At 40.5% G+C, this 27,988-nt stretch overlaps 1 protein-coding gene across 1 annotated transcript in view; it reads right to left on the bottom strand.

Moving 5' to 3' along the window:
- Window positions 1–21,675: 21,675 nt before the first annotated feature.
- RHOBTB3 (Rho related BTB domain containing 3) overlaps window positions 21,676–27,988 on the bottom strand; it is a 54,503-nt gene continuing 48,190 nt past the window's right edge. Inside the window, exon 12 of the mRNA XM_036846128.1 lies at window positions 21,676–24,212. Within this exon, the coding sequence (XP_036702023.1) occupies window positions 24,097–24,212 (116 nt within the window). The 3' untranslated portion in view covers window positions 21,676–24,096. The remainder of the gene's footprint in view (window positions 24,213–27,988) is intronic.

Raw genomic sequence — 27,988 nt, 5'->3', positions numbered from 1 at the left:
CTGTCTGTTCCTTGCTGAGTAATTCGGTGTGATATGCAGGGATAAAAAGGACTGTCATCCAAAGAGCACCAAGAAGTTGGCACACGGGGTTGGCAGAGGGAAGCAACAAGAATAACCAGGCAAAAACTTCATAGCCAAAGCTCTATTCCTTTGGTTTACTTTAAAAAGCAAGTGATTCAATCTCCTGCATGTATCTCATTTTAATAACTGCCTTCAGTCTGCCCCTTCCAGACTGGCCCCTGGAGTGGGACACCTGACAGCCATTCTTCCCAATTCAAGGTTGTCCAAAGATGGCCCTTAAGGGGAAACAACAGCCAGGGGTGATCAGGGTGGCCCAGATCACACTATTTATATCCCCAGTGGGTATCATTAGGCCATTACCTTGACATTTGGTTGTAAGAGAAAGCCATGCTCCCTCATTCACTGCACCATAACAATTTTTAGTGGGTCCTGGGAAATATTTTAAAGAATTGGGCTGAGATATTTTAACTAAAATCCCTTTGCTATATTAATAGTGATCTTTTCTTATTAAGTACATTGGACATTTGAAGGGGAAGAATTTAATCTTACTAATTAGTGGAAGAGAATTCTGGCCTGGTCCCTTTAAGCATAAGTGATATTTAAACACAGGTCTATATTTACACATGATTTATGTTTCCTGTCCCCAGGTGACTTTTCTGGTGAGCTACGAAGAGCTGAAGAGGGGAGGGGGGATGGAGGGGTATCGCAGAGCCAGTGAAAGCGCAGAACTCTGCGTAACCTCTCTGGGGCCTCGCCTAGTGCGCCTGGGATTTTACTCCTAGTGGCTCTTCCTGCTCATTTGGGGTCCTCCGTCCCACCCAGCAGGGCTGGAGCCTCCGGACGCCTGCAGCTGAGCTTTCTCAGGAGAGAGCAGAGCAGCTGCCTTCTTAGTTTTCTGTCGTGTGCCTTGTGAAACTTGGAATAGTCTGTACATAAAATTACAAGTTGTCTTTAAGGTGGGAAGGTGGGGATTTTGCACTGCCTTTCCTTATGATTCTTCCAAGTCATCCTGAGGGCTGAGGATGGATGACCTTTAACCTAATCTGCCCTGGGTTCTAACTCTGGTTAGACTACGGGGACCAGAGGACTCACTCTAGGAATGGAGGACTGACAGCTCCCCGGAAGACCAAATTAGCTCAGCTGGAACCTGTGGCCACCCAGGCTGCCCCCCAACATCTAGAATGCAACCCCCATGTGTGGCAAGAGTGGACGTGCAAAACTGACTCTGAGTGCCCTTAGCCCACTACTTGGAAGATCCCAGTCACAAACACAGTCGCTGAATGTTTGGAGAGTGCCAGAGAGGGCAAGAGAGTGCAAGGGAAGGAAAGGATGGGTCTCAGGCTGCCTCCAGAAAGGGAAGAATGTGGGTGGTCCCAGATAGATAAACCACAGGTTAACCAGAGAGGAGCCCTGGTTCTTCTCTCCATCCAGGAAGCCCGAGGCAGGTAGCACTAGTGAGGGTACAATGTGGCTTTAAGCCACTTTCCCTTTTTTTATAGTCTGATTCCATTTATTTTTTTGACATATATTAATATTCTTTTTCATATTCTTTTCTGGTTTATCACAGGATATTGAATATAGTTCCCTTTGCTATACAGTAGGATCTTGTCATTTATCCACCCTATATATACAGTTTGCATCTGCTAATGCCAAGCTCCCAATCCTTCCCTCCCTCGCCCCTCCTCTTAGGCCACTTTTGAGGCCAATTTACCCCAAACTCTTTGCATTCAGGTGAGGTCCAGTGGCTGATAGACTGTCCTTAACCTAACGAGAAATTTCCCTTGTCCAAATGAGGGATGGATCAATGGATGCAAAGTGTTCCCTTAAGCACCCCTGAGCTGGCACAAGAAGGGACATCCCCCCTTCGTAAGATTTTGAGAAGTGAGGGATAAGTGTTTCTTACTAAAAGGATGGTCTTTAGTATGAGGACCCTTTCTCCACTGATTATTCTCTGACTACAGGAGAGTGGACCCTGTGACCTGCAGAACCTGGGGAGGGGTCTCAGGGTTACTGAGAGGGTCAGAGAATATACAGATACTCTGATTTTACACGGGTATATATAAAGAGGTGCCATCGCATGTATCTTTCACTGCATCTATATTTTCTAATAGTTTAATAAAGGTGAATAATGGATTTACCCAGTTAAAAGGATTTCTTGGGGACTTCCCTGGCAGTCCAGTGGTTAAAACTCCACGCTTCCAAGGCAGGGGGCCCGGGTTCGATCCCTGGTCGGGGGACTAGGATCCCACATACCACATGGCACGGCCAAAAAAATAAAATAAAATAAAATAAAATAATAAAAATAAAAGGTTTTCTTGGTCTATTTCCTTACATGGCAGCAGCAGCAGGGAATAAAACATAAATTCATTTCAAGGATCACTGCGTGTACATATAATTATCTATTTAAAACATTTACTTTTTAAAAAAGCATCCTAACATTGATAATAGCTTTTGATTATTACTGTTGTCTCAGCCAATGGTTAAAGCGCAATGACTACATGTGGAGAGGCTGTGGCCTGTCCCATTTTTTAATATTGAAAAAAAGGAGGGGTGTCTACAAGTTTGGAAATATTGGAGACTAGTTCCCTGTACCAAAGAGAGGGCTAACACTGGTCCTCCTCCGTCTTCCTACTTATACAGATCAAAATCTAGAAAACAGCTGCAGTGTAAACGTAGTATCAAATAATGGTTAACTCACACCAAAATCAAGGTATGGGTTTTACCCCATGTTTCCTAGGCATTTTAAAGAGGCTATATAGTGTCCCCCTTGGTTGAAACAGGTGAATGTGAGAGTCTGCAGGGTACACTGATGGAAGAAGCTTGGAAAGACCCAGCTGCACACACTGGGTGCCAAGCACTTTCTAAGTTTTGACCATGTTTTCACTCATGTGATCCTCACAGCAGCCCTATAAGCCAACTAACATTAGTCATTATCATTTCCATTCTACAGATGGCAAAACTAAGGCGCAGCGAGGTTAAGTTGCCCAGGAGCTCTCAGCAGAGCCAGGATTCGAGCCCAGCAGGGTTCCAGGAGCACACAGCACCGCTCTGCCTTTAACCAGGGCTTTCATTGTAAAGGGGACTGTGTTTCCTGGTTTAATGGAATGACCAAAGGAGGGCCTCCCTGGCCCTCTGGGCTCTGAGCCACAACTTCAAGGAACAACTTGATATTTCTCCAGCATGCACTGTGCTCCAGCTCAGTGTTCCTCCGAGTAGGTTCTTCAGAAAACTGGTTCCATGGCATGTTGATAAATGGTACACGAGGAAAGGGGCTTCGTGGTCAAATGCGTTTGGGAAATGCCGGGCTACGTGATGTGCTGGCCTGCAGGACTTGCACTCATTTTGAGAGTCCGAGCCTTTTATCTGATAAACTTTTTAAATGTATGCTACTGAGGACTTCCAGTTTCCAATTCGGCATGTAAGAAGCTTGGAAGTTTCCACTCCGTCCTAACAAAAAGTGAAAAGCTGAATAACTGAAAAATCAATAACTCTTCTTAGATCCATAAGAGAAGTGAGGTCATAGAGCAAGCCAGTGCCCCCCAAATTGGGGAGACTGACAGGCAAATACCGAGAATCTCAACTTACATGAGAATTAGTGCTGGGGGAGGGGAACCTGAGCTGTGATCAAGGAATGGCTGGAGGCTCCATGAGGACCACGCTCAGAGCTAAAAACTCCAAGGGGACCCAGTCATCAGAGGGCCCATGCTTTTGTGAGTTTTACCATCTGGAGTTCTAATGAGGTTCTCACAGTGAATGCTGGAGGGAAAACCCCTCATGCTTTAAGCAGGGAGAGCAGAAAAGGAACCATTTGGAAATAAGCCAGAGCATTCTGTTTTTCTTAACAAGGTCTGTTCTCAAGAGTTAACTCTCTAACTACAGCCTAATGTGCTGGGGTTTTATCAGAGCCTAACTGACCTGGGGGAAGGGAAAACCCCAACTCCAGCTCCTTCTGGCCTTCCTTAAGGGAAGAGGGAAATACCCAACTCCATTCTAGCCACCCTACTCTACTTAGACAGGGCAACCCACCCCAGGGTGTGGGCACCAAGAAGCACATGTGAAGCTCACAGGCTCCCTAAAAAGACTGAGACCTAATCAAAGGGATGTAACAGGCTCCCCTCCTTCCACACATCTTACCACCACATTACTAAATACCTACTTAACAGCAGTTACCCAGTTCATTGTCTCATGCTATCAAGAAAACATTACTAGTATATTAAAAGGCAAAAACCACAGTTGGCAGAGATAGAGAAGCATCAGGCAGGGCTGTTGGAATGATCAGACTGGGAATTTAAAACAGCTACAATGAACATGCTAAAGGCTATAATGGAAAAGTAAACCGCATGAAAGAACAAATGGGCAATGTAAGCAAAGAGATGGAAATTCTAAGAAAGAGCCAAAAAGAACTGCTAGAGACCAAAAACACTGTGACAGAAATGAAGAATGCCTTTGATGGACTCATTAGTTCACTTGACATGTGCTATGATCTGAATGTTTGTGTCCTCCCCAGACTCATGTTAGAATCCTTATATCCAATGCAATGGTGTTAGAAGGTGGGGCCTTTGGGAGGCAATTAGGTCATGAGGGTGAATTAGTAAATTAGTGCTCTTATAAAAGAGATCCCACAACACTCCCTTCCACCATGTGAGGACACAGTGAGAAGCTGCAGGCTATGAACCGGGAAGAGGGCCAACACCTTGATCTTGGATTTTCCAGACTCCAGAACTGTGAGAAATAAATTTCTGTTATTTATAAGCTACCCAGTCTGTGGTATTTTGTTATAGCAGCCCAAACTAAGACTGAAGAAAGAACCTCTAAGCTTCAGAATGTCTCAAAAGAAACCTCCAAAACTTAAAAACAAAGAGAAAAAAATACTTGACGCAGGAAAGAGAGTGGGGCGCGAAAGGATGGTCACATCCCAGGTCATGTCTGAGTCCCTGGGACAGCTGCCAAGTGTGGGTTTTTGGCTTCGTGCAGGAAAGAATTTAAGAGCCAGCCACAGCAAAGTGAAAGAAAGTTTATTCAGGGAGAAACACACTCCATAGACAGAGTGTGGGCCATCTCAGAAGGTGAGAGAGGCACCAGGGTATGGGGTTGTCAGTTTTTATAGGGGTGGGTAATTTCATAGGCTAATGAGTGGGAGTAGTATTCCGGCTATTTTGGGGAAGGCGTGGGGATTTCCAGGAATTGGGCCACCACCCACTTTTTGACCTTTATGGTCGGCTTTGTAACTGTCATGGCGCCTGTGTGTGTGTCGTTTAGCTTGCTGATGTGTTACAAAGAGCATATACTGAGGCTCAAGGTCTAGTGGAAGTCAACTTGTCCGCCATCTTGGACCTAGTTGATTCTAATCAGTTTATGTTGTGTCCTCTGGCTATGTCATTCTTGTAAATGTTGTGCCCTGCCCCCTTCCTGTCTCATACTGAAAAACCCAGAACAGGATATCGAATAACTATGGGACAACTACAAAAGGTGTAAGATATACATAATAGGAATACCAGAAGGAGAAGAAAGACAGAAAGGAACAGAAGAAATATTTAAAGCAATAATGACTGAGAATTTCCCCAGACACCAAACCACAGATCTAGAGAGCTCAGAGAACACCAAGCAGAAAAAAAATGACGAAAAAACCCACTACATCTAAACATATCATTTTCAAACTGCAGAAAATAAAAGATAAAGAAAATATCCTGACAGAAGCCAGAGGAAAAAACACCTTACTTATAGAAGAGCAAAGATAAAACTTACATCTGACTTCTCAGAAGTCATGAAGGCAAGAAGAGAGTGGACTGAAATATTTAAAGTGTTGAGAGAAAAACCCCACCAAGCTAGAATTCTGTACACTGGGGAATTACTCTTCACAAGTGAAGCAGAAATAAGGACTTTCTTGGGCAAACAAAAATTGAAGGAATGTGTTGTCAGCATACCTACCTTGCAAGAAATGTTAACAGTTCTTCAGAGAGAAGAAAAATGACATAGATCAGAAATTTTGAACTACATAAAGAAAGGAAGAACACTGAAGAAGGAACAAGTGAAAAATACTTTTATTTTTCTTATTCATAATTGATCTAACAGATAACAGTTTGTTCAAAATAATAATAACAACAATGTATTTGATTATGGATGCTTATGCATATATATGAGTTTATGTATGCTTATGTATGCATGAAATGAGTGACAGAAATGATACAAGGGACAGGAGGGAGGAATTACGACTATTTTGTTATTATAAGGTACTTGCACTACCTGTGGAGCAGTATATTGCTGTTTGAAAGTGGACTTGAATTAGTTGTAAATGTATATTGCAAACTCTTGGGCAACTGCTAAAATAGGGAAGAAAAAAAAGTATAACTGATACACGATGAAAGAGAAAAAACACAATCATATAAAATGCTCAATTAAAGCCACAAATGGCAGGGAAAAAAATGGAAGACAAAATTGGAACAAAGAACATGGGCAACAAATAGAAGGCTTTAACAAATATGATAGATAATCCAAGTATATCAGTTATCACTTTGAATGTCAATGGTTTAAAAGCACCAATTAAAAGACAGAGGTTGTCAGAGTGGATCAAAAAACAAGACCCAATAAGATGTTGTCTACAAGAACCCCACTTTAAATATAAAGACACATAGAGGTTAAAAGTAAATGAATGGAGAAAGACATACCATATTAACACTAATCAAAAGAAAGCAGAGCAGACTTCAAAGCAAGGAAAGTTACCAAGGATAAAGAAAGGCATTACATAAAGATAAATGGATAAACTCTCCAGAAGACATAACAATGCTTAACATGTATGTGCTTAACAAAAGAGCATCACAATACATGGGGCAAAAATTGACAGAACTGCAACGAACAACAGATGAATCCACCATTAAAGTTGAAGACTTCAACACTTCTCTGTCACAAATGGACAGATCCAGCTGGCAGAAAATTAGTAAGGACATAGTCGAACTCAACAACATGATCAATCAACTGGATATAATCAACATCTGTAGACTACATCCAACAACAGCAGAATACACATTCTCAAGCTCACATGGAACATTCACTAAGATAGACTACATTCTGGGCCATAAAACACACCTAACAAATTTAAAAGAACAGAAATCATACAATGTGTGCTCTTGACCACAATGGAATTAAACTAGAAATCAACACAGAAAGATACCTGGAAAATCCTAAAATACACGGGGGTTAAGCAACACACTTCTAAATAAGACATGGATCCAAGAGTAAACCTCAAGAGAAATTTAAAATATTTTTGATCTCAATGAAAATGCAAAGACAACTTATCAAAATTTGTGGGGTGCAGCAAAAGCAGTCCTTAGAGGGAAAGTTACAGCATTAAATTCATATTTTTAAAAAAAGAAAGATCTAAAATCAGTCATCTAAGCTTCTACCTTAGGAAACTAAAAAAACAAAAGCAAATCAAACCCCAATTAAGTAGGAGAAAAAAATAATGAGAATGAGAGCAAAAATCAACATAATTTTTGAAAACAGGAAGTCAATAGAGAAAATCAACAGAACCAAAAAATGATTCTTTGAAAAGATCAGTAAAATCAATAAGCTTTAGTTAGGTTACTTAAAAAAGAGAGGGAGAGAGGAAAAAAAGAGAGGGAGGGAGAAAGGGAGAGAGGGAGAGAGGGAAAGAGAGAGAGACGAGACAAATTACAAATATCAGAAATGAAAGAAGGTACATCACTAAAGATCCTATAGACATTAAAAGGATAATAGGGACTTCCCTGGTGGCACAGTGGAAAAGACTCCATGCTCCCAATGCACGGGGCCCAGGTTCAATCCATGGTCAGGGAACTAGATCCCACACGCATGCCGCAACTAAGAGTTCGCATGCCACAACTAAGGAGCCCGCGTGCCGCAACTAAGACCCAGTGCAACCAAATAAATTAATATATATATATATATTTTAAAAAGGATACTAAAGGAATACTATAAACAACTCTATGCCCACAAACCTAGATGAAATAGACCAATTCCTTGAAAGACACAACTTGCCAAAACTCACACAAGAAGAAATAGACAATCTGAATAGGACTCTATCTATTAAGGAAATTGAATCAATAATTAATAATCTTCCAATCACTGAATTATAAAAAAAAAAAAAAATCTTCCAAAACAGAAAGCACCAGGTCCATATGGGTTTGCTGGTGAATTCTAATCAAGCATTTAAGGATGAAATTATACCAATTCTCTACAATATTTTTCAGAGAATAGAAGCAAAAGAATTCTTCCTAACTCATTATATGAGGTCAGCATTACCCTAATACCAAAACCAGACAAAAACACTACAAGAAAACTACAGACCTATATGTCTCATGAACATAGATGCAAAATTCTTCAACAAAATATTAGCAAATCAAATCCAACAAAGTATAAAAAAAATTATACACCTCAATTCAGCAGATTTATCCCAGGTATGCAAGACTGGCTCAATGTTTGAAAATCAATTAATGTAACCAATCACATTAACAGGCTAAACAACAGAAATTACATGATCATACCAAAAGATCTAGAAAAAGCATTTGACAAAAATCCAGCACCCATTCATGATAAAGACTCTCAGTAAACTAAGAATGGGGGGAACATCATCAATCTGATAAAGAAGATCTACAAGAAACCCACAGTTAACATCACATGTAATGGCAAGAAATTTAAAGCTTCACACTAAGATCAGGTACAAGGCAAGACTGTCCTCCTCCTTTTCAACATCATACTGGAAGTTCTTGCTGATTCAATAAGACAAGAAAAGGAAACAAAAGGTATACAGATTGTGAATAAAGAAATAAACAGTCATTATTCATAGATGACATGATTGTCTATGTAGAAAATCCAAAAGAATCGACAAAAGAACTCCTAGAACTAACAGGCAGTTACAGCAAGGTTTCAGGATACAAGGGTAATAATATATGAAAGTCAATCACTTTCCTATTTAACACAAATGAATCTGAGGATTTTAAAAAAACTCAAAGGGAATTCCCTGATGGTCCAGTGGTTAGGACTCAGCATTTTCACTTCCAGGGCCTGGGTTCAATCCCTGGTCAGGGAACTAAGATCCCACAAGCAGTGCAGCATGGCCAAAAAAAAGAGTCAAAGAACTAAATAACTGGAGAGATGTTTGACGTTCATGGATAGGAAGACTCAATATTATCAAGATGTCAGTTCTTCCCAACCTGATCTATAGATTCAATGCAATCCTAATCAAAATCCCACCAAGTTACTTTTGGATTTTACAAACCGATTCTAAAGTTTACACAGAAAGTCAAAAGACCCAGCATAGTCAACAGCAGAACAAAGTTGGAGGACTGACATTATGAGACATCAAGACTTACTATAAAGCTACAGTAATTAAGATGATGTGGTATTGACAAAAGAATAGACAAATAGATCAATGAAACAGAATAGAGAGCCCAGAAATAGACCCACATACATACAGTCAACTAATCTTTGACAAAGAAGCAAATGCCATGCAACGGAGCAAAGAGAATCTTTTCAACATATGGCACTGGAACAACTGGGCATCCACATGCAAAACAATGAATCTAGACACAGATCTTACATCCCTCACAAAACTTAACTCAAAATGGATCAAAGACATAGATGTAAAATGCAAAACTATAAAACTCCTAGAAAATGACATAGTAGAAAATCTAAATGACCTTGGGTATAGTGATGTCTTGAGATATAACACCAAAGGCATGACCCATGAAAGGAAGAATTGATAAGCTAGACTTCACTAAACTTTTAAAAATTCTGCTCTGTGAAAGTGTTGGAAGGTGGAGATATTGAATAATACCCTCCAAACTGAGAAGGGACTTTGAGACCAAAAAACAAAGCAGGCAATTCCATAAAGTGTAACTATGAAGTTTACTGGGGGTAACTGACACAGACAGGATCAGGTGTTTGATGATCCAGAGGCATTAGCAGCTGTATGCCACACTGCCTAAAGGGGTACAGGGGAATTTAAAGGAGCCGAAGCTAAAAATAGAATCTGACTAATAGGGAAAATCACATCCTCACTGACAGGAACCAGGGGTCTCATTACCATCTGGTTCAGCAAAAGGCATTCTTCCAGTTTTCATATCAGATGAAGGAAAGGGTAAAAGTTGATAGGGAACCTAGCTGGCTTGGGTGCATTCCTTGTGAGTAGACTCTCAGTCCTGCAGAGAGGAGGGCAATACAACTGTGGGCTTAAGGTGGAGCTGACAAAGTGGAGTCAGTGCAGTTCAGCCACACCCAAAACACTGTGAAGGGAATGAAAAAACAAGCCAGAGACTGAGAGAAAATATTTGCAAAAGACATATCTGATAAAAGACTGAAATGCAAATTAAAACAACAGTGAGATATCTCTACACACCTATTAGAATGGCCAAAATCCAGAACACTGACAGCAGCAAATGCTGACGAGGATATGGAACAACGGGAACGCATTCATTGCTGGTGGGAATGCAAAATGGCATACCCACTTTGGAAGACAGTTTGGTGGGTTCTTACAAAACTAAACATACTCTTACCATGTGACCCAGCAATGCACTCCTGGTAATCATGCAAAGGAGGTGAAAACTGATGTCCACACAAAAACCTGCACATGGATGTTTATTGCAGCTTCATTCATAATTACCAGAACTTAGAAGCAACCAAGATGTCCTTCAGTAGAAGGTACTGAAAATAAACTGTGGTACATCTAGACAATGGAATATTATTCAGTACTAAGAAGAAATGAGGTATTAAGCCCTGAAAAGACATGGAGGAACCTTCAAAGCATATTACTAAGTGAAAGAAGCCCATCTGAAAAGGCTACATACTGTATGATTCCAACTATATGACATTCCAGAAAAAGCAAAACACTATGGAGACAGTAAAGGTATCAGTGGTTGCCAGAGGTTGGGGGTAGGAGCGATGAACAGGCAGAGCACAGAGGATCTGTAGGGCAGTGAAACTATTCTGTATGATACATGTTGTTACACCTTTACCCAAACCCACAGAACGTACGGCACCAGGAGTGAACCCTAATGTAAACTACTGACTGTGGGTGACTATGATGCATCCATGAGGTTCATCAATCGTAACCAATGTATCACTCTGGGGGAGAGGATTTTGCTAATGGGGGAGGCTATGTACGTGTGGAGGCAGGAGGAATATGGGAAACCTCTGTACCTTCCTCTCAATTTTGCTGTGAAGCTAAAACTGCTCTAAAAAAAAAGTCTATTAAGGACTTCCCTGGTGGTGCAGTGGTTAAGAATCCGCCTGCCAATGCAGGAGACATGGGTTCGAGCCCTGGTCCGGGAAGATCCCACATGCAGCAGAGCAACTAAGCCCGTGTGCCACAACTACTGAGCCTGCACTCTAGAGCCCACAAACCACAACTACTGAGCCCACAAGCCACAACTACTGAAGCCTGCGTGCTTAGAGCCCGTGCTTCTCAACAAGAGAAGCCACCACAATGAGAAGCCCGCACACCGCAACAGAGAGTAGCCCCTGCTCACTGCAACTAGAGAAAGCCCGCACGCAGCAACGAAGACCCAACGCAGCCAAAAATTAATTAATTAATTAATTAATTTTAAAAGGAGTCTATCAGGGACTTCCCTGGTGGCGCAGTGGTTAAGAATCCGTCTGCCAGTGCAGGGGACACGGGTTCGAGCCCTGGTCCGGGAAGATCCCACATGCCACGAAGCAACTAAGCCCGCGCGCCACAACTACTGAGCCTGCGCTCTAGAGCCCACGAGCCACAACTACTGAGCCCGCACGCCTAGAGCCCGTGCTCCGCAACAAGAGAAGCCACCGCAATGAGAAGCCCGCACACAACAACGAAGAGTAGCCCCCACTCACCGCAACTAGAGAAAGCCCACGTGCAGCAACGAAGACCCAACGCAGCCTAAAATAAATAAATTTATTTTTAAAAAGTCTATTAAAACAACAACTATGCTCTTATTCTCACCAAACCCCACACATATACACACTTTCATCTCCCTCCCTTTGCTGAGACATAGGAAGAGGACAACAAAGGATAGATGGCAGGGAAACAGCCCCCGGGAGGGGCACCTCCAGCTTGAAGGGATGATGTGGGAATGGGTCACAAAAGGTCATAAGCAGGTGAGCCTAACCAGGCCCTAAATCCAGTCGAACTCTTTAGCCCTTCCAGATGTACTAAATCAGCATCTGGGATGTGTTAGTAAACAACACAGTCCTAAGCATCAGCAACTATATAAATGGCATCCTTAACACAAAACTCCTTCAGTCAGTCAGAGATCCTAGGACTCTGTGGATTGCAGCAAGCATGCCTTTACCAAAAGCAAACATACGAAAAAGGTGTTTATACTTGCTCTTCATGGAGAATTCAGTGTAGAATTCTCTTGTCCCAAGGCTGTACTGTGGGTGTGATATGCAGTGGGGAAGGGGGAAGGGGAAAGGCGGGGGAGATAAATTCGCAAGAAGTTCACAAGGGCATATGCAAAGCATTTACCCAGAAACAAAGTTTTCCAGTTTTTATCCAGTTCTGTGGGGCTTCACTGAACCCAGATCACTGGTTTACAGTAGTTATGAAACCAGTAAGAAAACATTTGTCTAGCTACTCATATTTTTCCTTCCTCCTTCCCTCCCTCCCTTCTTTTATTCCTTTTTCCCTTTCTCTTTCCTCCTTTCTTTTTACAATAATTTTATTCAGGCATATTTTATAGCTTATGTAATTCATCCATTTCAGTTGTACTATTTAACAAGAGACTGTTCATGTTAAGCTGCACATTTCCTAGAGGAACTGGCCCCAGAACCCAAGGTTGCTGCTCCAGGTATAGATCTTCCTGGTGTAGAAGCCACGTGGACAGAATTCAAATCCTGGTTAGGCCATTTCCTAGCTGTGTGCCTGTGGCTAAGCAAATCTCTCCAGCTTGGGTTCTTCCTATGAGAATTAAAAGTAACTAAGTTAACTAATGAAATTAAAATTGATTAAAAGGAAAGAGGACTAACAGAGAAACCTCATTCCCTGGCTGTTCATGCCCTGAAACCAGCTACCTTCCTCTCTGACGCTTCATACCAGGATATGCTGTTTGTTTTCCAGTCATCAGTCTCAGGTTACTTAACTTCAAATATTAACCACAGGGTGGTGTGTTAACCCGTCATAACATTTGAAGAATCATGATCCGATTAGACCTTGGAATAGTGTCCTGGGAGGCGGGTGGGGATGAAGGTGGGAGAGGAGTGATGACCTGCATGACTCCTTGACCTCGGAGCCAGGACATGTCCAGACTCCATTTGTTTTCCCACATGGCACAAAGCCAGCGGTGTTACAACACCTTCAAAGGGAGCATCAATTCCCGCCTAAGCTGGATGATTTTACATTTTTCTTGGGATGCCTATGGAGGCTGTTTGCTAGTTGGTAGAGCACGTGGGCTTTGCAGTCAGGTATGAGTTCTGCCAGCTCTGCCACTTATTGACTACGTGGCCTTAGGCCGTCACTCACTGTGCTCATGCTAGAATGGAGATACTCAGAGCACCTTGCTCACATGATTGCTGGGACAACGTGATCATACTAATCCTTACAGAGCTCTAACTCTGCGCGAGACACTGGTTTCAGCCCTTTACACGTATGACCTCATTTACTCCTCCCAGTGAACCTACGAGTTTGCTACGTCCATTAGCTCCATTTTATAAATGAGCAAAGCCCAGAGAGAGCCTACCTCACCTATCTGAGGTCACACAGTAAGAGGTGGAGCCGGGATCTGAGTCAATCCGGGCAATCTGGTTTCGCCACTGGTGTTTAATCACCTCACCAGACGACTTTTCTGTGCTATATGTTATCTTTTTGAAGAGGAAATAACATATGCAAAATGCCTGGCACTTAGTAAAAGGGCAATAAATAGTAATGCTGAAATAATAAATAGTACTTCAATTTCCCCAAGCCTCCCCGGCTTATAAACAGTATAAACAGTAGTAACAGAAATTAATAATAACAGCTATAAACAGTAGTAACAGAAATTTCACTCAATTACATCTCTGCCTGTAGGACACGAGACCCAAAGTCTCCTGAAGTTATCCCTCGGGTGTCTCCTGTCCTCCCACACTCACCCCCCCGAAGGCCCTGCCCTTGAAGTCCCTTGAGAGTGGGGCCTCACTCTGCTTCTGTTTTGAGTGACTTCTCTGCCCCTCCCTGGGGCCAAACCTCTGGTCAAGTTCCTTGGTCCCTAAGCAGAAATGGGGCCCCTGGGCCACAGCAGTCAACACTGTCAACTTGGAGGCCAGTAACTCTGCTGGGTTCTCCATCAACTGTGCCCCATTACATTCAACAGACATTTCTGAAGCAACTATTATGTTTTGGAAATGGTGATAAAAGACACATAAAAATGAAGTAAAATACAATCAGATGCCTACTAATACTAAGGTCCCATACAAGATCAGCCTTTCTTACCATATCCATGAAAAATAGTGAGGAATATAAAAGAGAAAGTGCTGTTTTTGTTGTTGTGGTGGTGGTGGGTACCTACTTTAAGTGATCATCTTTACGTTTGAATTCTTGCAAAGGAAATTATCCTAACTTCTTCTTTCTAAGTCAAGGAAAGCATGTGAACCGTACCTGGACATTGCAGCACTGTAATCTGCCTTTCTACCCTATTACCAGGGGTTTTACCCATAGCCTCTCAAGGACTTTGGTATGTAGTTACTCTAGACCAAAATGTCCTAATTTACTTGGAGGCAATTCATTCCTCAGAGAAAGTCACTATAAATTTAGAAAAACCACCCTACTCCTCTTCCAACAAAGGGGCCATAAGACCCAAGAACAGTGATGTGTCCAGTTACCCAGGTGACCCTGGGGAGAGAATTAGACAAGAGATTTCTAGGAAAATATATAGTCTACATAAATTTTAATTTTATGAAAACTGCAACTGAGGAGTTTGTAGTTATTTTTCAATAGCCTTAAACTTACTAAAGTACAGGCAAAAGCAAGATACTTCCATTCAAGAGGAGGAAGAGAAAAGCACTTAGAAGTTGGAAGCAAGCCTGTGTGAGGGGACAGTGGTCACCTGCTGCCTATAAGAAGAATTCCCAGGGCTCACAAAACTGGTTTAACCAAACTTTGTCCTATGAGGCCCTCCAGAGTAAAAAACATTATTTATTTATGATTGTGCTCCAATATTGTTTCTAATTCTTACAGGGAAGGTGAATATATATTTTTTAAATTGGAAGATAATAAAAAGGTAGACAATTTTCAGGAAAAAAAGTAGATTCTGAGATAGTAGTAAAATCTGTCATTATAAACAGAAAAGATTGATGGACTCAGATTTCCTGTTTAAAAGTGCATATAGGGCTGTTTCTAAGTCCTTTCAGAATTTAATTTTACATTAATTCACTGAGAATTCCCAGCCCTGTATCATCTGTTGGACAACAGGGTAAAAGGCCCAGTACTCAGCATAAGCCTAAAGAAATCCCAAGCTCGACAGATGACTGGAAGGTCAACGGCAGTGCGAGGTGAGGCCTGCAGGCCTACTGTGTGATTCTGAGAGAGTCTGAGTCGAGACCCCACCTCCTGAAACCTCCCTCATCGCTTCCCCAACCAGCAGAAATCATCCTGGGAAGCTCTGCTCTGCCTGACTGCTCCACAGGCCCAGGCCTCAGGGTGAAACTCTGGTCTTTTGGTCAAACTCTTATGAAGGAGAATTAGCAAAATGAAGGGAAGGTGAAAGAGCCAGAAGAACTATCAAGAAGACAGGGAGGGACATGGGTCTAGAAGTCAAGTTAAACTGATGGAGGAGGGAGCCCTGGAGTAGTTGGGTGCTTCAGACCCAAGAGACATGGAATTGTTTAGTGGGTTCTCAAGGCCCAACCAAGACTGACAAAATCAGAACTCTGGGGCTGGGGTCCAGGGTTCTGTTTTTATTTTATTTATTTAAACTTTTAAAAAAATGTGGACCATCTTTATTGAATTTGTTACAATATTGCTTCTGTATTATGTCTTGGGTTCTTGGCCATGAGGCATGTGGGATCTTGGCTCCCCGACCAGGGATTGAACCCACACCCCCTCCACTGGAAGGCGAAGTCTTGACCACTGGACCGCCAGGGAAGTCCCAGGTTCTGTTTTTAAAAGCCCTTCAGGTGATTTGATGACGGCTACACTTTGAGAACAACCGGTTTCATGAATTACTAATGTTCAAGGTATTGAGACCCACCCAATCCTCCTTAAAGAGAACAAAGGATATAATTCATGTCATCTTTATATAAGAAAAGGGGTATATTTGTTTCCTTTTGCTGCTTTAACAAATGATCATAAACTTAATGGCTTTAAAACAATACAGATTGATTGTCTTATAGTTTTGGGGGTCAGAAGTTCAAAATCAGTCTGACTGGGCTAAAGTCAGGATGTCAGCAGGGTTCCTTCCTTCTGTAGGCTCTGAAGGGAGAATTCTGAAACCAGGCAGGACCGAATGGGGCTCCAGGGCATGAAAGTCTTTCTAGTCCCCTATTTCCTGTTTGTAGGAAATAGGCTTCATTCAGCCTCTATGACCTTTCCTGAGTTCTAAAGGGCAGCTTCAAACAGTTGTTAATCAGGGAAGTGAGAGAATGCAGAGACAAGGGAGGAGCAGTCAAGAAACAACAGTGTAGCCTTGGGGCAGGGTCCTGGTTCCCCTCAAGGGATACACAGAACAGTACCTTTGAGCTCTTCTGCAGAACTAAAACCCCCACCCAACAAATGGAAGATGTTAACTACTCGATGAAGCATTCTTCATTCCAGAAAGAAGGTCACAGTTCAATATCCTGAGAACCACAGATCACGGGACCACCGGATGCCAGATGATCTCTAGATTGAAGGGATGCAGGCCCTGCACGCACCCTGATCCTTGTCAGAAATCCCGCCCCTTGACTATAAGACTCCTCACAACCCTCACCCTCCCCACCCGCCCCCCCCCCACCCCGCCCTGGGACGGGACACACTGTTTTGAGGGTATTAGCCCGCTGTGGCCCCCTTTGCCTGGCAAAGCAATAAAGCTATTCTCTTCTACTTCACCCAGAACTCTCTCTCCGAGATTCAATTTGGTGCCGGTGCACAGAGGCCAGGGTTTGGCATCAGTTCGTTGCCTTTTCCAGCTTTAGAGGCAGTCCTTCTCCCTTGACTCATGACCCCTTCCTCTATCTTCAAATGGTACCGTCTTTAAATCTCTCATCCCCAGTTGCCTCCTCTCCTCTTGCTCTACTGCCTCCCTCTTTTAAGGGCCCTTGGGATCAAAATGGACCACTCAGGATAATCTTCCCTTATCCAGAGTCTTAACGAAATCATGCCTGCAAAATCCCTTTTGCCATGAAAGGTAACATTCACAGGTTTGGGGGATTAGGATGTGGATGTTGGAGGGAGGGCATTATTCTGTTGACCATAGGGAGAAAGATGAGACTATGCATTTTCCTTTGCCTGTACTCCCATAAATAAACACTGTAATGATGCATAAAAAACAAATGAAGGTGATCACCTATGGGAATGTGGGAAATGGGGTGATGGGGGACAGAGATGGGAGCAAGAACTCTCTTCCCAAAGTATACTTTTTATAGTATTTTGAGCCAGGTAAATATATTACCTATCACAAAATGACAACACTAAAATATAAAAAAAATGAGAAACCTTTTAAATAATGTTTGGCTGTTCTGCTTGAACATGACACATCAGAGACTAAACCACTGGGAACTCTGGAGTAACAGGAGTTATAAGTATTAAGAGAAAAGTGTTTTAGTGGTGATGCAGTTACTAGGGGAAGAAGAAACAAGATAAAAGGATGCACCATTTGGCTTGGATGTGAACAAAACAAGATAAGCACTAAGTCCTGGATGAAGGACTAAGCTCAGCCTTTAAGGAAAAGTTACTGGTTCAGTTTTGGTTAGTTTGTTTTGAGTTAAAGAGTTCTGCGGACTTTCCAGTCCAAGTTGCCAACAGACCAAGAGGGGCTGAGATCCCATCTCCTTTTCACTTAATTTTTTAAAGTAAGTAATATATTGTGTCTACTAAATTGTATTTTCTTAAATAGGAGTAAATAAGAGAGCTCTTTGCTCTGAACATGTAAGAGAATCTCAGATACTCTCATAATAATCTGATCATTACTGAACATTAGGCTGTGACAGTAGAGCAGGACAATTAAGATTTCGAGAACACAGCCAGCGCATGCCAGGGAAATTATTTGTATGCAGTTAAACATTATGTGTAACTTTGGAGTTGTTTCCCCTTCGTTACGCACAACAGGAACTTTTCTGTCCCCCACAGCCCATCTCACTGCTAACTGTCGTGGTCTGAACGTGGGTTGGAAAAGAATTTCCAGACACAAGGCAGAATGTAAAGAAGATAGAATTTATTAGCGGGAAAGGTCACTGCCAGAACAGCAGGCCAACTTGCTAGTAGTCTGGGAGAGTCGAGCCCAAACATGTGCTATTGATCAGTTTTTATAGCCAGAAAACAAAAGAATGGTCTGAGGTGAAAATTTCGTTTACTGATTGGTCGAGGCACATATACCTTCCTTCTATAGGGTGGGAGTGGGACAGGCCAGATGCCTTTCCTTATTTGGGACAGGTCCCGTTGCCCAGGTGGGCTCAGGAATTTTGTAACCATCGCAACATGGTGGGGAGGGTGATTAAGAGTCCGGTATTGGGTGTAACACTGACAGTTTTTCAGGCAGGGTTGTCCTTTGTCCTTGAAGCATCATTGTCCTTGGAGCACCACACTAACCTCCAATGGAGACTCCCAGGCAGAAGTGTCCCCAAGATCATTTTGTACATGTTCTGCATCCCCTCAATGATCTACCACTCTTCCAGTCTATCTGTTCATCAACTCCCCATTCAGCCAACCATCTGGGTCACAAAGATAAATCAAGACATGATACCTGCCCTCAAGTTATTACCATGGAGAGCCCACCAATACGTAAATACCTAAAATGCAATAACTGCCATAAGAAAGGTACAAATAAAGAGCTAAGGAAAGACACATGCAGAAGCAACTAATTCTTCCTGGGAGAGTCATGGAAAGCAAAAGAGGTACGATAATATAAGTGGGACTCTACAGCATATGCTGGAGTTTGCAAAGTAGACAGGAAACGGCAACACAACCCAAGCCATGGGAAGAGCATGAAGTGTGCACGTACACAGACATCTGGATGGACAGTTCCACTTGTCAAGGCAGAAAAGATGGGGCTAGGTTAGGAAAGGCCTTGCTGGCAGTGAGGACTGTGGAGGTTCCTTAATAAGCAATGGGAGTTTTCTAGAAGGGTACATTCCCAGGTCAGATTTGTGTTAGGAATGGAATTCCAGTGGAACTGTGGAGGCCTTTATGGGTTTAGGAAACTTAACTGACAATTTAGGAAACTTCTCGGGAGGAGTTGTTGTATTATATAGCACACATTCCATCCTCATGTTATGGCTGCCTGGTCTCTCTCCTCCTCCTACCTGGGCTCCTCCATCCTGGAAAGGTCTAATTTTTAAAAATTGAGATGTAATTGACATATAACATTATATTAGTTTCAGGTATACAACATAATGATATTTGCATATACTGCAAAATAATCACCACAGAAAGTCTAGTTAACATCCACTGCCGGACTTGAGGACACGGGGAGGGGGAAGAGTAAGCTGGGACGAAGTGAGAGAGCAGCATGGACATATATACACTACCACATGTAAAATAGATAGCTAGTGGGAAGCAGCCTCATAGCACAGGGAGATCAGCTTGGTGCTTTGTGACCACCTGGAGGGGTGGGATAGGGAGTGTGGGAGGGAGACACAAGAAGGAAGAGATATGGGGATATATGTATATCTATAGCTGATTCACTTTGTTATAAAGCAGAAACTAACACACCATTGTAAAGCAATTATACTCCAATAAAGATGTTAAAAAAAAATCCATTGCCATACATAGTTACAAATTTTTTTCCTTGTGATGAGAACTTTTAAAATCTATTCTCTTAGCTTCCAAATATACAGTATAGTAATATTAACTATAGTCACCATGCTGTACATTATATCCTCCTGACCAATTTTGTAAGTGGAAATTTGCATCTTTTGATCCCCTTCACCCATTTCACACTCCCCCCATCCCTTGCCTTAGAGAACCAATATGTTCTCTAAATCTATGAGCTTAGTTTTTTGGGGGGTTTTAGTTTGTTTAAGATTCCATATATATGTGAGATTATATGGTATGTATCTTTCTCTGTCTTTTTCACTCAGCATAATGTCTTCAAGGTCCATCCATGTTGTCACAAATAGCAAGATTTTATACTTTATGGCCGAATAATATGCCATTGTGTGTATATATATAGCACATTTTCTTTATCCATTCATCCATTGATGGATACTTAGGTTGTTCCCATATCTTGGCTATTGTAAATAATGCTGCAATGAACACAGGAGTACAGATATCTTTTTGAGTTAGTATTTTCATCTTCTTCAGATAAACACCCAGAAGTGGAAATGCTGGATCATATGGTAGTTCTATTTTTAAGTTTTTGAGAAACCTCCAGACTGTTTTCCATAGTGGTTGCACCAATTTACCTCTCCACCTACAGTGCACAATGGTTCCCTTTTCTCCACATCCTCGCTAACACCTGTTATTTCTTGTCTTTTTGATGATAGCCATTCTGACAGGTGGGAGGTGATACCCCATTGTGATTTTGATTTGCATTTCTCTGAAAATTAATGGTCTTGAGAATCTCTTCATGTACCTCTTGGCCATCTGTATGTCTTCTTTGGAAAAATGTCTATTCAGAACCTCTGCATATTTTTATTTGGATTATTTGGGTTTTTTGCTGTTGAGTTGTATGAGTTCTTTACATATTTTGGATACTAACACTTTACCAGACATATGACTTGGAAATACTTTCTCCCATTCAGTAGGTTGCGTTTTCATTTTTTTGGAAAGATCCAAATTCTCAACCCTCTATTATGTGAAGTTGCTTCTCCATTTCTCAAAAGTCTTGCCCCCAGCCAACACTAAAGCCTATAAGGGCTCATTTCTAGGCTACATAATTATCAAAGCATTTTTCTAAATAATTGCAGTTATTTTTGTTAAGAGAAATTCTGCTACCAGCTGTTAAAGGTAATATAAATTTCTTTATCTCATCACACACATCTACCATATCAACAGCATTCTAAATATTTTACGCATAGTGGTTTTCATGAAGCATAATTACGCTTGAGAAATACAAGGCAGAATTCCCAAAGTTAACTTCAGCAATTCAACAAGGTGAAAATAACTACATGACACTGTGTTGAACTTGTTTTAAAAAAAGGTTTATTTGTTACAAAAATGTTAAATACTAAAACTAAAAACATATAAATTCAGGTCAGGCTATATTAAAATACACACATACCCTTCTTTGCAAAATTATTAAAGATTGAATTAAACGGATGCCTTAAATTAAATAAAATACTCTTGAGGACGTTTTGTCTAATTAGCTATATCAGTGTACTGTAGTTTTTAAAACTACAGTTGAAAAGTTCAGCTGTCTTGGCAGTCAAATTTATCCAATTCTTCAGTTTTCTGCTTCTGCCCATATGAAGCCACCGTGCTGGCTTAGAAAGGGTGAATTTCAGCTATGTTACTGAACCTTCTATATTATAAGCCTACTCTCTACAATATGAACACAGAGTAGTCAGGAGTATACAAGGGTTATGTAAGGTGAAAACCTGGCCCAGAAAGAAAAAGCCTTAGTTCTACCATACAGTATCTTCTCTAATTAAAATGATTGGTAAATATATTGAAGCAAGAGATCAGCACAAAGCATACATTCATCTAGAAATAATCTTTCAATTAGAAAAACTCAAAAAGAGCACTCATTTCTCCAAGATAGTCTGTAAGGTTTTTTCTAAAAAAAATTCTTGTTATTTTAAATTGAGTTAATTCAAAGGTATTGAAGAGTCTAGTCTAATTTGATTACTGTTCTGACTAGCCCAGGAGAGCTGTGACATCGGGGTGATTGAGTCACTCACAGGTGGCAAAGAACTTTCATAATAAAAACTACATGCACAGCACCAACAGAGCACCAGCTCCCAAACCCAACTTCCACTTTTGTCCAACAACCTAGAAACTATCTATGGTCTACTGAAATGCTAAATAGTATTTTCAAGAAAATATTTTGCTTTAGAACTTATATTTTTTAATTTCCTAGATTAAAAGTTAAGACTGACTTAGAATTTTAAGTGCTGTAATTAATGCAGGGGTAAGAAAATGCTTATGAAAAGCAAAAGGCTATCACTGCATTTTAAAAGGCCTTAAATGTGAATGAATTTCTAAAAATCTACTACAGTATCTATTCTTTCCAATGCTAATCTTTGTCAAGTGGAATTTGTCAACAGTTGATTAGCTCAAGTAAGTTAAATACAAAAAATAAAAAATGCATTCCAGTAATATTTATCAATACAATCCAATTAAAATCAGGTTTCTTGTAAGATATTTGTAGGGGATTTTTACTGTTTTACTCTGACAGTGTTGGTATACATCCAAGGACTAACTGTATAGTACTGTGTCTATACTATGGTATAAAACTGTTTAATCAAACCTTTGAACAGTCGGAAATACTATGTGTATTCTAAAGTCACTGGAAATTAAAAGAAAAATATATTCCAATACCGAATTACAAATGAAAATGATGCTAACAACAAAGTAATGTGGTTTTCCATCTCTCAGCTTGTGAGCTTCTGATATAATTGTTTCTGTTGACATGTGATACAAGAGAAACTAGAATTTTGTCCTCTATCTTAGTACCATTTTCTCTACATGTAACAAGTCTTGATTTATATCCTTTCTCTGAACTTACTAGATAATCTTGAAGGACAAGGTTCATGCTATTCCTCATCAAATACCCTTTCAGTCCTCAGAAAGAATTCACACACTTCAAGCCACTGATATCCTAATCTTAGTAAATACACTGAAAGAAGAAAAACTCTTGAGCCTTTGATTGCAAATTCTCTAGAAAGCGTCTTTTCCTATGAGCATTTTTATAAGTGCATATTAAAGTCACACTGATCAGTCACTTTTACCAACATCCTGGTCTTAGAGTCTTAGAGAATGATCAAGAAAGTATTCATCTGTGTAGTGCCAGAATTGTGAGTGTTACAAAGTGAAACAAACATGATGCATTTCTCACTTGCCAGCAGAGGTGGCAGAGGAGGGAGGTCATGGGTGGTACAGACTTTCCCATGGGGGAAACCCCATGTGATCTCTTCCCTCAGCAAGCTTCCTTCTCTTTCCTTGATGTCAGTGCCTCTTTTCTGCTTTCAGAGATAATAACGTTTGAGCAAGAAAACATACCCTGCTAGGAGATATGCATAATCTGGGGGGCCCAGTACAGAGTGAAAATGCAGGGCCCTTCTTCAAACATTATTACAAATTTTAAGATGGCAATCGCAGAGCACTGAACCAAGCATGGGGCCCTTCTAAGCAGGGGGCCTTGTGTAAGCACACAGGTTACATGGCCACAAAGCCAGTCCTCTATAGATTTCTTGCCTAATCAGAATCCCAGGGGAGAGACAAGGTGGCTCAGCTGGATTGTTCAGATAAAAAACAGATTTTTTTTTCCATTATGGTTCAAACACTACCATTGATTTGGAATGAAATGGCATTTCGCTTTCAAAATCCTAGGCAAATTTCTATTCCTAAGATCTCAGCCTGATCAGTCTTCTAGATTTCTCACTATAGAAACAGTCATACTGGGTCTTTAAAAGGCCCTTATTTTAATAGAGCAATTATTCAGACATGATGAAATTTCTGTATTAATCCTACATGATTTTTTTAAAATTTAAACATTTCTTAAATGGAAGGGGTATTAATATCACTAAACCAATAGGGCATCTTAAAGGGAAAAATAGCTGTACACAGCCTTATATAGTCGGGTGAAGTCTTAATTTTAGCCTATGGTATATTTTGTTCCCTTTTAAGATCATAATAGTAGTTTTTTTCAATAAGAACTAATAAGCACATTAAGCTGTATGGTGATTTTTTTTTTTAACTCCCATATTGGTTGCAGTCACAGGAATTTTCCTAGAACCCAGAAGTACCTCATTCTTCATAATAACAAGAAAAAGTGTGTGTATATAAAAACTCCAGGGTTACATTACTAAGCAACGACATTTCCGGGAGTGAATATACTTCCTGTATTCCGCAAGCTGCTTCAAGTACATATTTGATGGCCATCTGTGCTTTTCAACAAAACTGCGTTCTTCCACTAAAAGTTTCAGAAAAAGAATATTAATTGAATATATTTTATTTGGGATCAAGTTTCGATATTAACTATTGGTTTCCTATGTAATAGGTGAGATCCAAGCTCTGCTGTATACTTCCTCCCCTCCCCTCAGTCATCAGTATTTATGTTATTCTGTGATTCACAATTATATACTGTTTTAGTTTTCTTCCTTCAATTAGTTTTCTTTGTAGCTAACTCAACCTTCCAAACTCTTTGAAGTCCTCTCAATTCTGTTTTCCACGGGGCCACAGTTATCAGAGGATCTAGCCATTCCTATGGGGGTGGTGGTGGTGTTGCCCTGGAGACCCCTCTCTTCAGAGCCCTGTACCCTCTTGCCTTCTATGCCTGCTTCATGCTTTTGCACTGGATCCCTCCACTCCTGGACTCCAGATTCTTCACTCTGTTTTCTCTAGTTTTGGTGAAGCACAACTTTTATTAGCTTCCTGAAGCGGAGTATACATAAGAAGTATTTTTGAGACCTTGCTTGTGATGAAACGTCTTTAATCTGTCCTTACACCCAATAGATCATTTGGTTTGGTATGGAATTCTAGGTTGAAAATTTTCCCTCAGTATGTTGAAGACAGTACTCCACTGCTTTCTAGTTTCCAAGGCTGTTAAGAACTCTACTACCATTCAGATTCATGGTCGCTGATAAGTGATCTGTGGGGTTTTTTATTCTGTAAACGTCTAGATTTTTCTATTTATAGTCGGTGTTCCTGCATGGCCCAGTGATAGACCTTGTTATTCATTAAGCTGAGCACTTAGCAGAGCCTTTTAATCTGTTGACTCAGTTCCTCAGTACTGGGATAACTTCTTGTATTATTTCTTTGACAGTTTCCTCCTCAGCATTGTTTTTCTTTTTTCTTCTTGTATTAACTTTTATTACTGAGATACTTCACCTCCTGCATTGAGCCTCCAACTTTTTTAAAAAACCTTTCTCTGTCTCTTCATCCTTTTTGTCCTACTTTCTAGATTTCCTTACCTTTATCTTTCTACTCTTTTATTTATTTAGTTGTTTGGTTTTTTTGTTATGGTTTCATTTTTGCTATCCTAATTTTCAAGAGCAACTTCTTGTTATTTTATTGTTTTTTTAAAATTATGGTAAAATACACATAATATAAAATTTACCATCTTAACTATTTTTTTTTTGTTTTTCCATCTTAACTGTTTTTAAGTGTATAGTTCATTAGTGTTAAGTACATTCACATTGTTGTCAACCAATCTCCAGAACTCTTTTCATCCTGCAAAACTAAAACTCTATACCCATCAAACAACTCCGTTTCCCCTTCCCCCAAGTCCCAGCAACCACCATTCTATATACTCTGTCTCTATGAATATTGTTTCTTTTTTATAACATTCTATCCCTGTTTTATGAATGTATATCTCTTATTCTTTGAGGATATTAATTATAGGGTTTTTTTTAAGGTTTTCTTCTACTCTTTGTTCTTGTAAGTTCCTTCTCTTCTGTTTTTATTCATTTTGTTTTGTTTTTGGTATTCATCTTTCACATTGGACACTGCCTCAAATATCTGTTGACCCTCAGTTGGCCTCTTTATATTTAAGAGTGAGATGCTAGAAAACTGTTTGGAAATCTTTTGGGCATGGGCAGGACTTGCTGACTGGTGGAATACACTGTAGCACAACTGAACAGATATCCATTGGGTTAACTGAGAGAATTCTCAAATGACTGCACCTACAGCTTTTTATGTGAGGTCAGGGAAGGATGCTTCAATTTCATGCCCAGAGTATGAGTGTCAAAGTGGTAGTCAAGGTGGGAGTCAAATACCCGGCTGCCAGAATTCCAGAACCTGGATATGGGAAGAAGGCTGGAGGGTTACTATATAATGTGACACTTTCACATGATCTCTATGTTTTCAGTCCAGCTCCTTGCCTCAATCTCAGCTATACTCTGAGTTCATGATTCTATAACTTTTTTGGCTTAACTTATCCAGGAATAAACCTCCAAACTCCTGTGATGATGAGGGAGAAGCACTTGCCTGCCTGGGTGGGATGGAGTGTAGCAAAAGCATTCAACTAATCCTATGGCTTTCAGCCCCAAGCCTCATCCTGCTTTCTGAAATGCCAGGTACCTCAAATTTCTAAGGCTTTACAGTATTCTGCTGGGTGAATCAGTTTGTTTCTCATCAGTATTCCCTTCTGTGGGCACTTAGGTTTGCTTCTGCTAAGTCAGTTTCCACTTCTCCATCTACTGTTTGACCCCATCTATTATAATTTGTATTAACAAGGTCTTGATCCAGGCTGCAGGACCTGGATAGGAAGAAACAACCTAGCTGCCCAGGGAAATTAGTTGTAGGTTTCATTAGGGAGCAAAGGTGACACAAGGCTGCTCCCTCAGTTAAGATTTAAAAAACAAAAGCAAAAAAACAGAGAAAACTTGTCAGAGATGAGCTCTGGTAGCCAGCAAAAATCAAAACGAGACAAAAAACTCCATAATATATAATATATAACATAATATTGAGATAAATTAAACTGTGAGAATAACGAATCCATAAATGCCAAGGGTAACATATTCCTGTGCATTGTTGTTTGTTTTCGTATAAGAGTCCAGTGTATAAAATATGCCTAGTATTTAATGAACTATTTCACTGAGTTCTGATGTATCGGTGCCAGCATTAACCTGAGATCTTTTCCAGTCCCACTTTTAAATTTCTAAACACCTCTAAAGAAGAAAAATTCCCAGTTAAGGGAAAACATTTCATAGAATTCCAATAATAATTTGATGATTTTTGAAGTTGAAAATGAGCAATTCTTTAAGGAAGCTGTAAAGAGACTGTGACAAGAACCCTTTTCAATTTCAAGTGACCATGTGAGGTAGGCCAAGAGTCAGGCAACAGGGAGGAGAGGAGACTATGGCACCATGGAGAGGACACGCGCCTTTAAATGAGTAGCCACTGCTCAGTTCCAGGTTGTTGCCATGTGGGAAGATGGGCCCAGAGAAGCCAGATCTTCCAACTTTGTCAAAAGAAGCCAGAAATTTGGATTTTCAAATGTGACATGTTACCATTTTTAATATTGACACTAAAAAAATTATAATACCATGTGGTCCAAATAAAATCCCTTAGCAAGTTACATTCAACCCACAGACTGCCAGTTTATGACTGCTGATACAGATTATCAAATTCTCCCTTATCCACAGGGGATTTCTTTTTCTCTGCCCAAAAGGACACATCACAGCAGGTCCTGGACATGAACAAGCACCGCTAAATCAGAGCACTCAGGATACTGTTTTAATTCCCATCAAAGGAACATAAGACAATCACTGACACAGCCTCATTTTCTTACCCTGCCTTCTCAACTTACACCCTGGAGTCCTGCTTCTCACTGTGCCAGGTGGTCATAACATACTTCATAGGCAATTGTATAAGTATCAGTATAAAATAAAGATTAGTAACTCAAAGGATTTAGAGAGCATCCTTCCCCCAAGGTTGTAATAGTACTCTATGTGTATCACATATCTACACAAAATAGTAAGCAGAAAATCATCTGACTCGTCTTTTACAAATGAAGGTGACCTCAGGTGGCATAATAAAGGCGGTCCTAAAATCAAAATGTTCATTTATTTCATTTTTAATTGCCTCCTTAAAGAATAACTGTGTAAGAATGCCCCTGCTAACTAACAGCAAGGGGAAGTATGCCTTATGTTTATGAATGAACTTTGTTTCTTGCACAAAGTAAATGGTTAATAAATATCTATTGTCCTGCTATGATTTATTATGTTACTCTTCTGCACTAACAGT

Source organism: Balaenoptera musculus, chromosome 3, assembly GCF_009873245.2.
Source record: "Balaenoptera musculus isolate JJ_BM4_2016_0621 chromosome 3, mBalMus1.pri.v3, whole genome shotgun sequence".
Classification (NCBI taxonomy): Eukaryota; Metazoa; Chordata; class Mammalia; order Artiodactyla; family Balaenopteridae; genus Balaenoptera; species Balaenoptera musculus.
The sequence above is the reverse complement of the archived record's forward strand: the minus strand, read 5'-3'. Positions and strand labels throughout refer to the sequence as shown.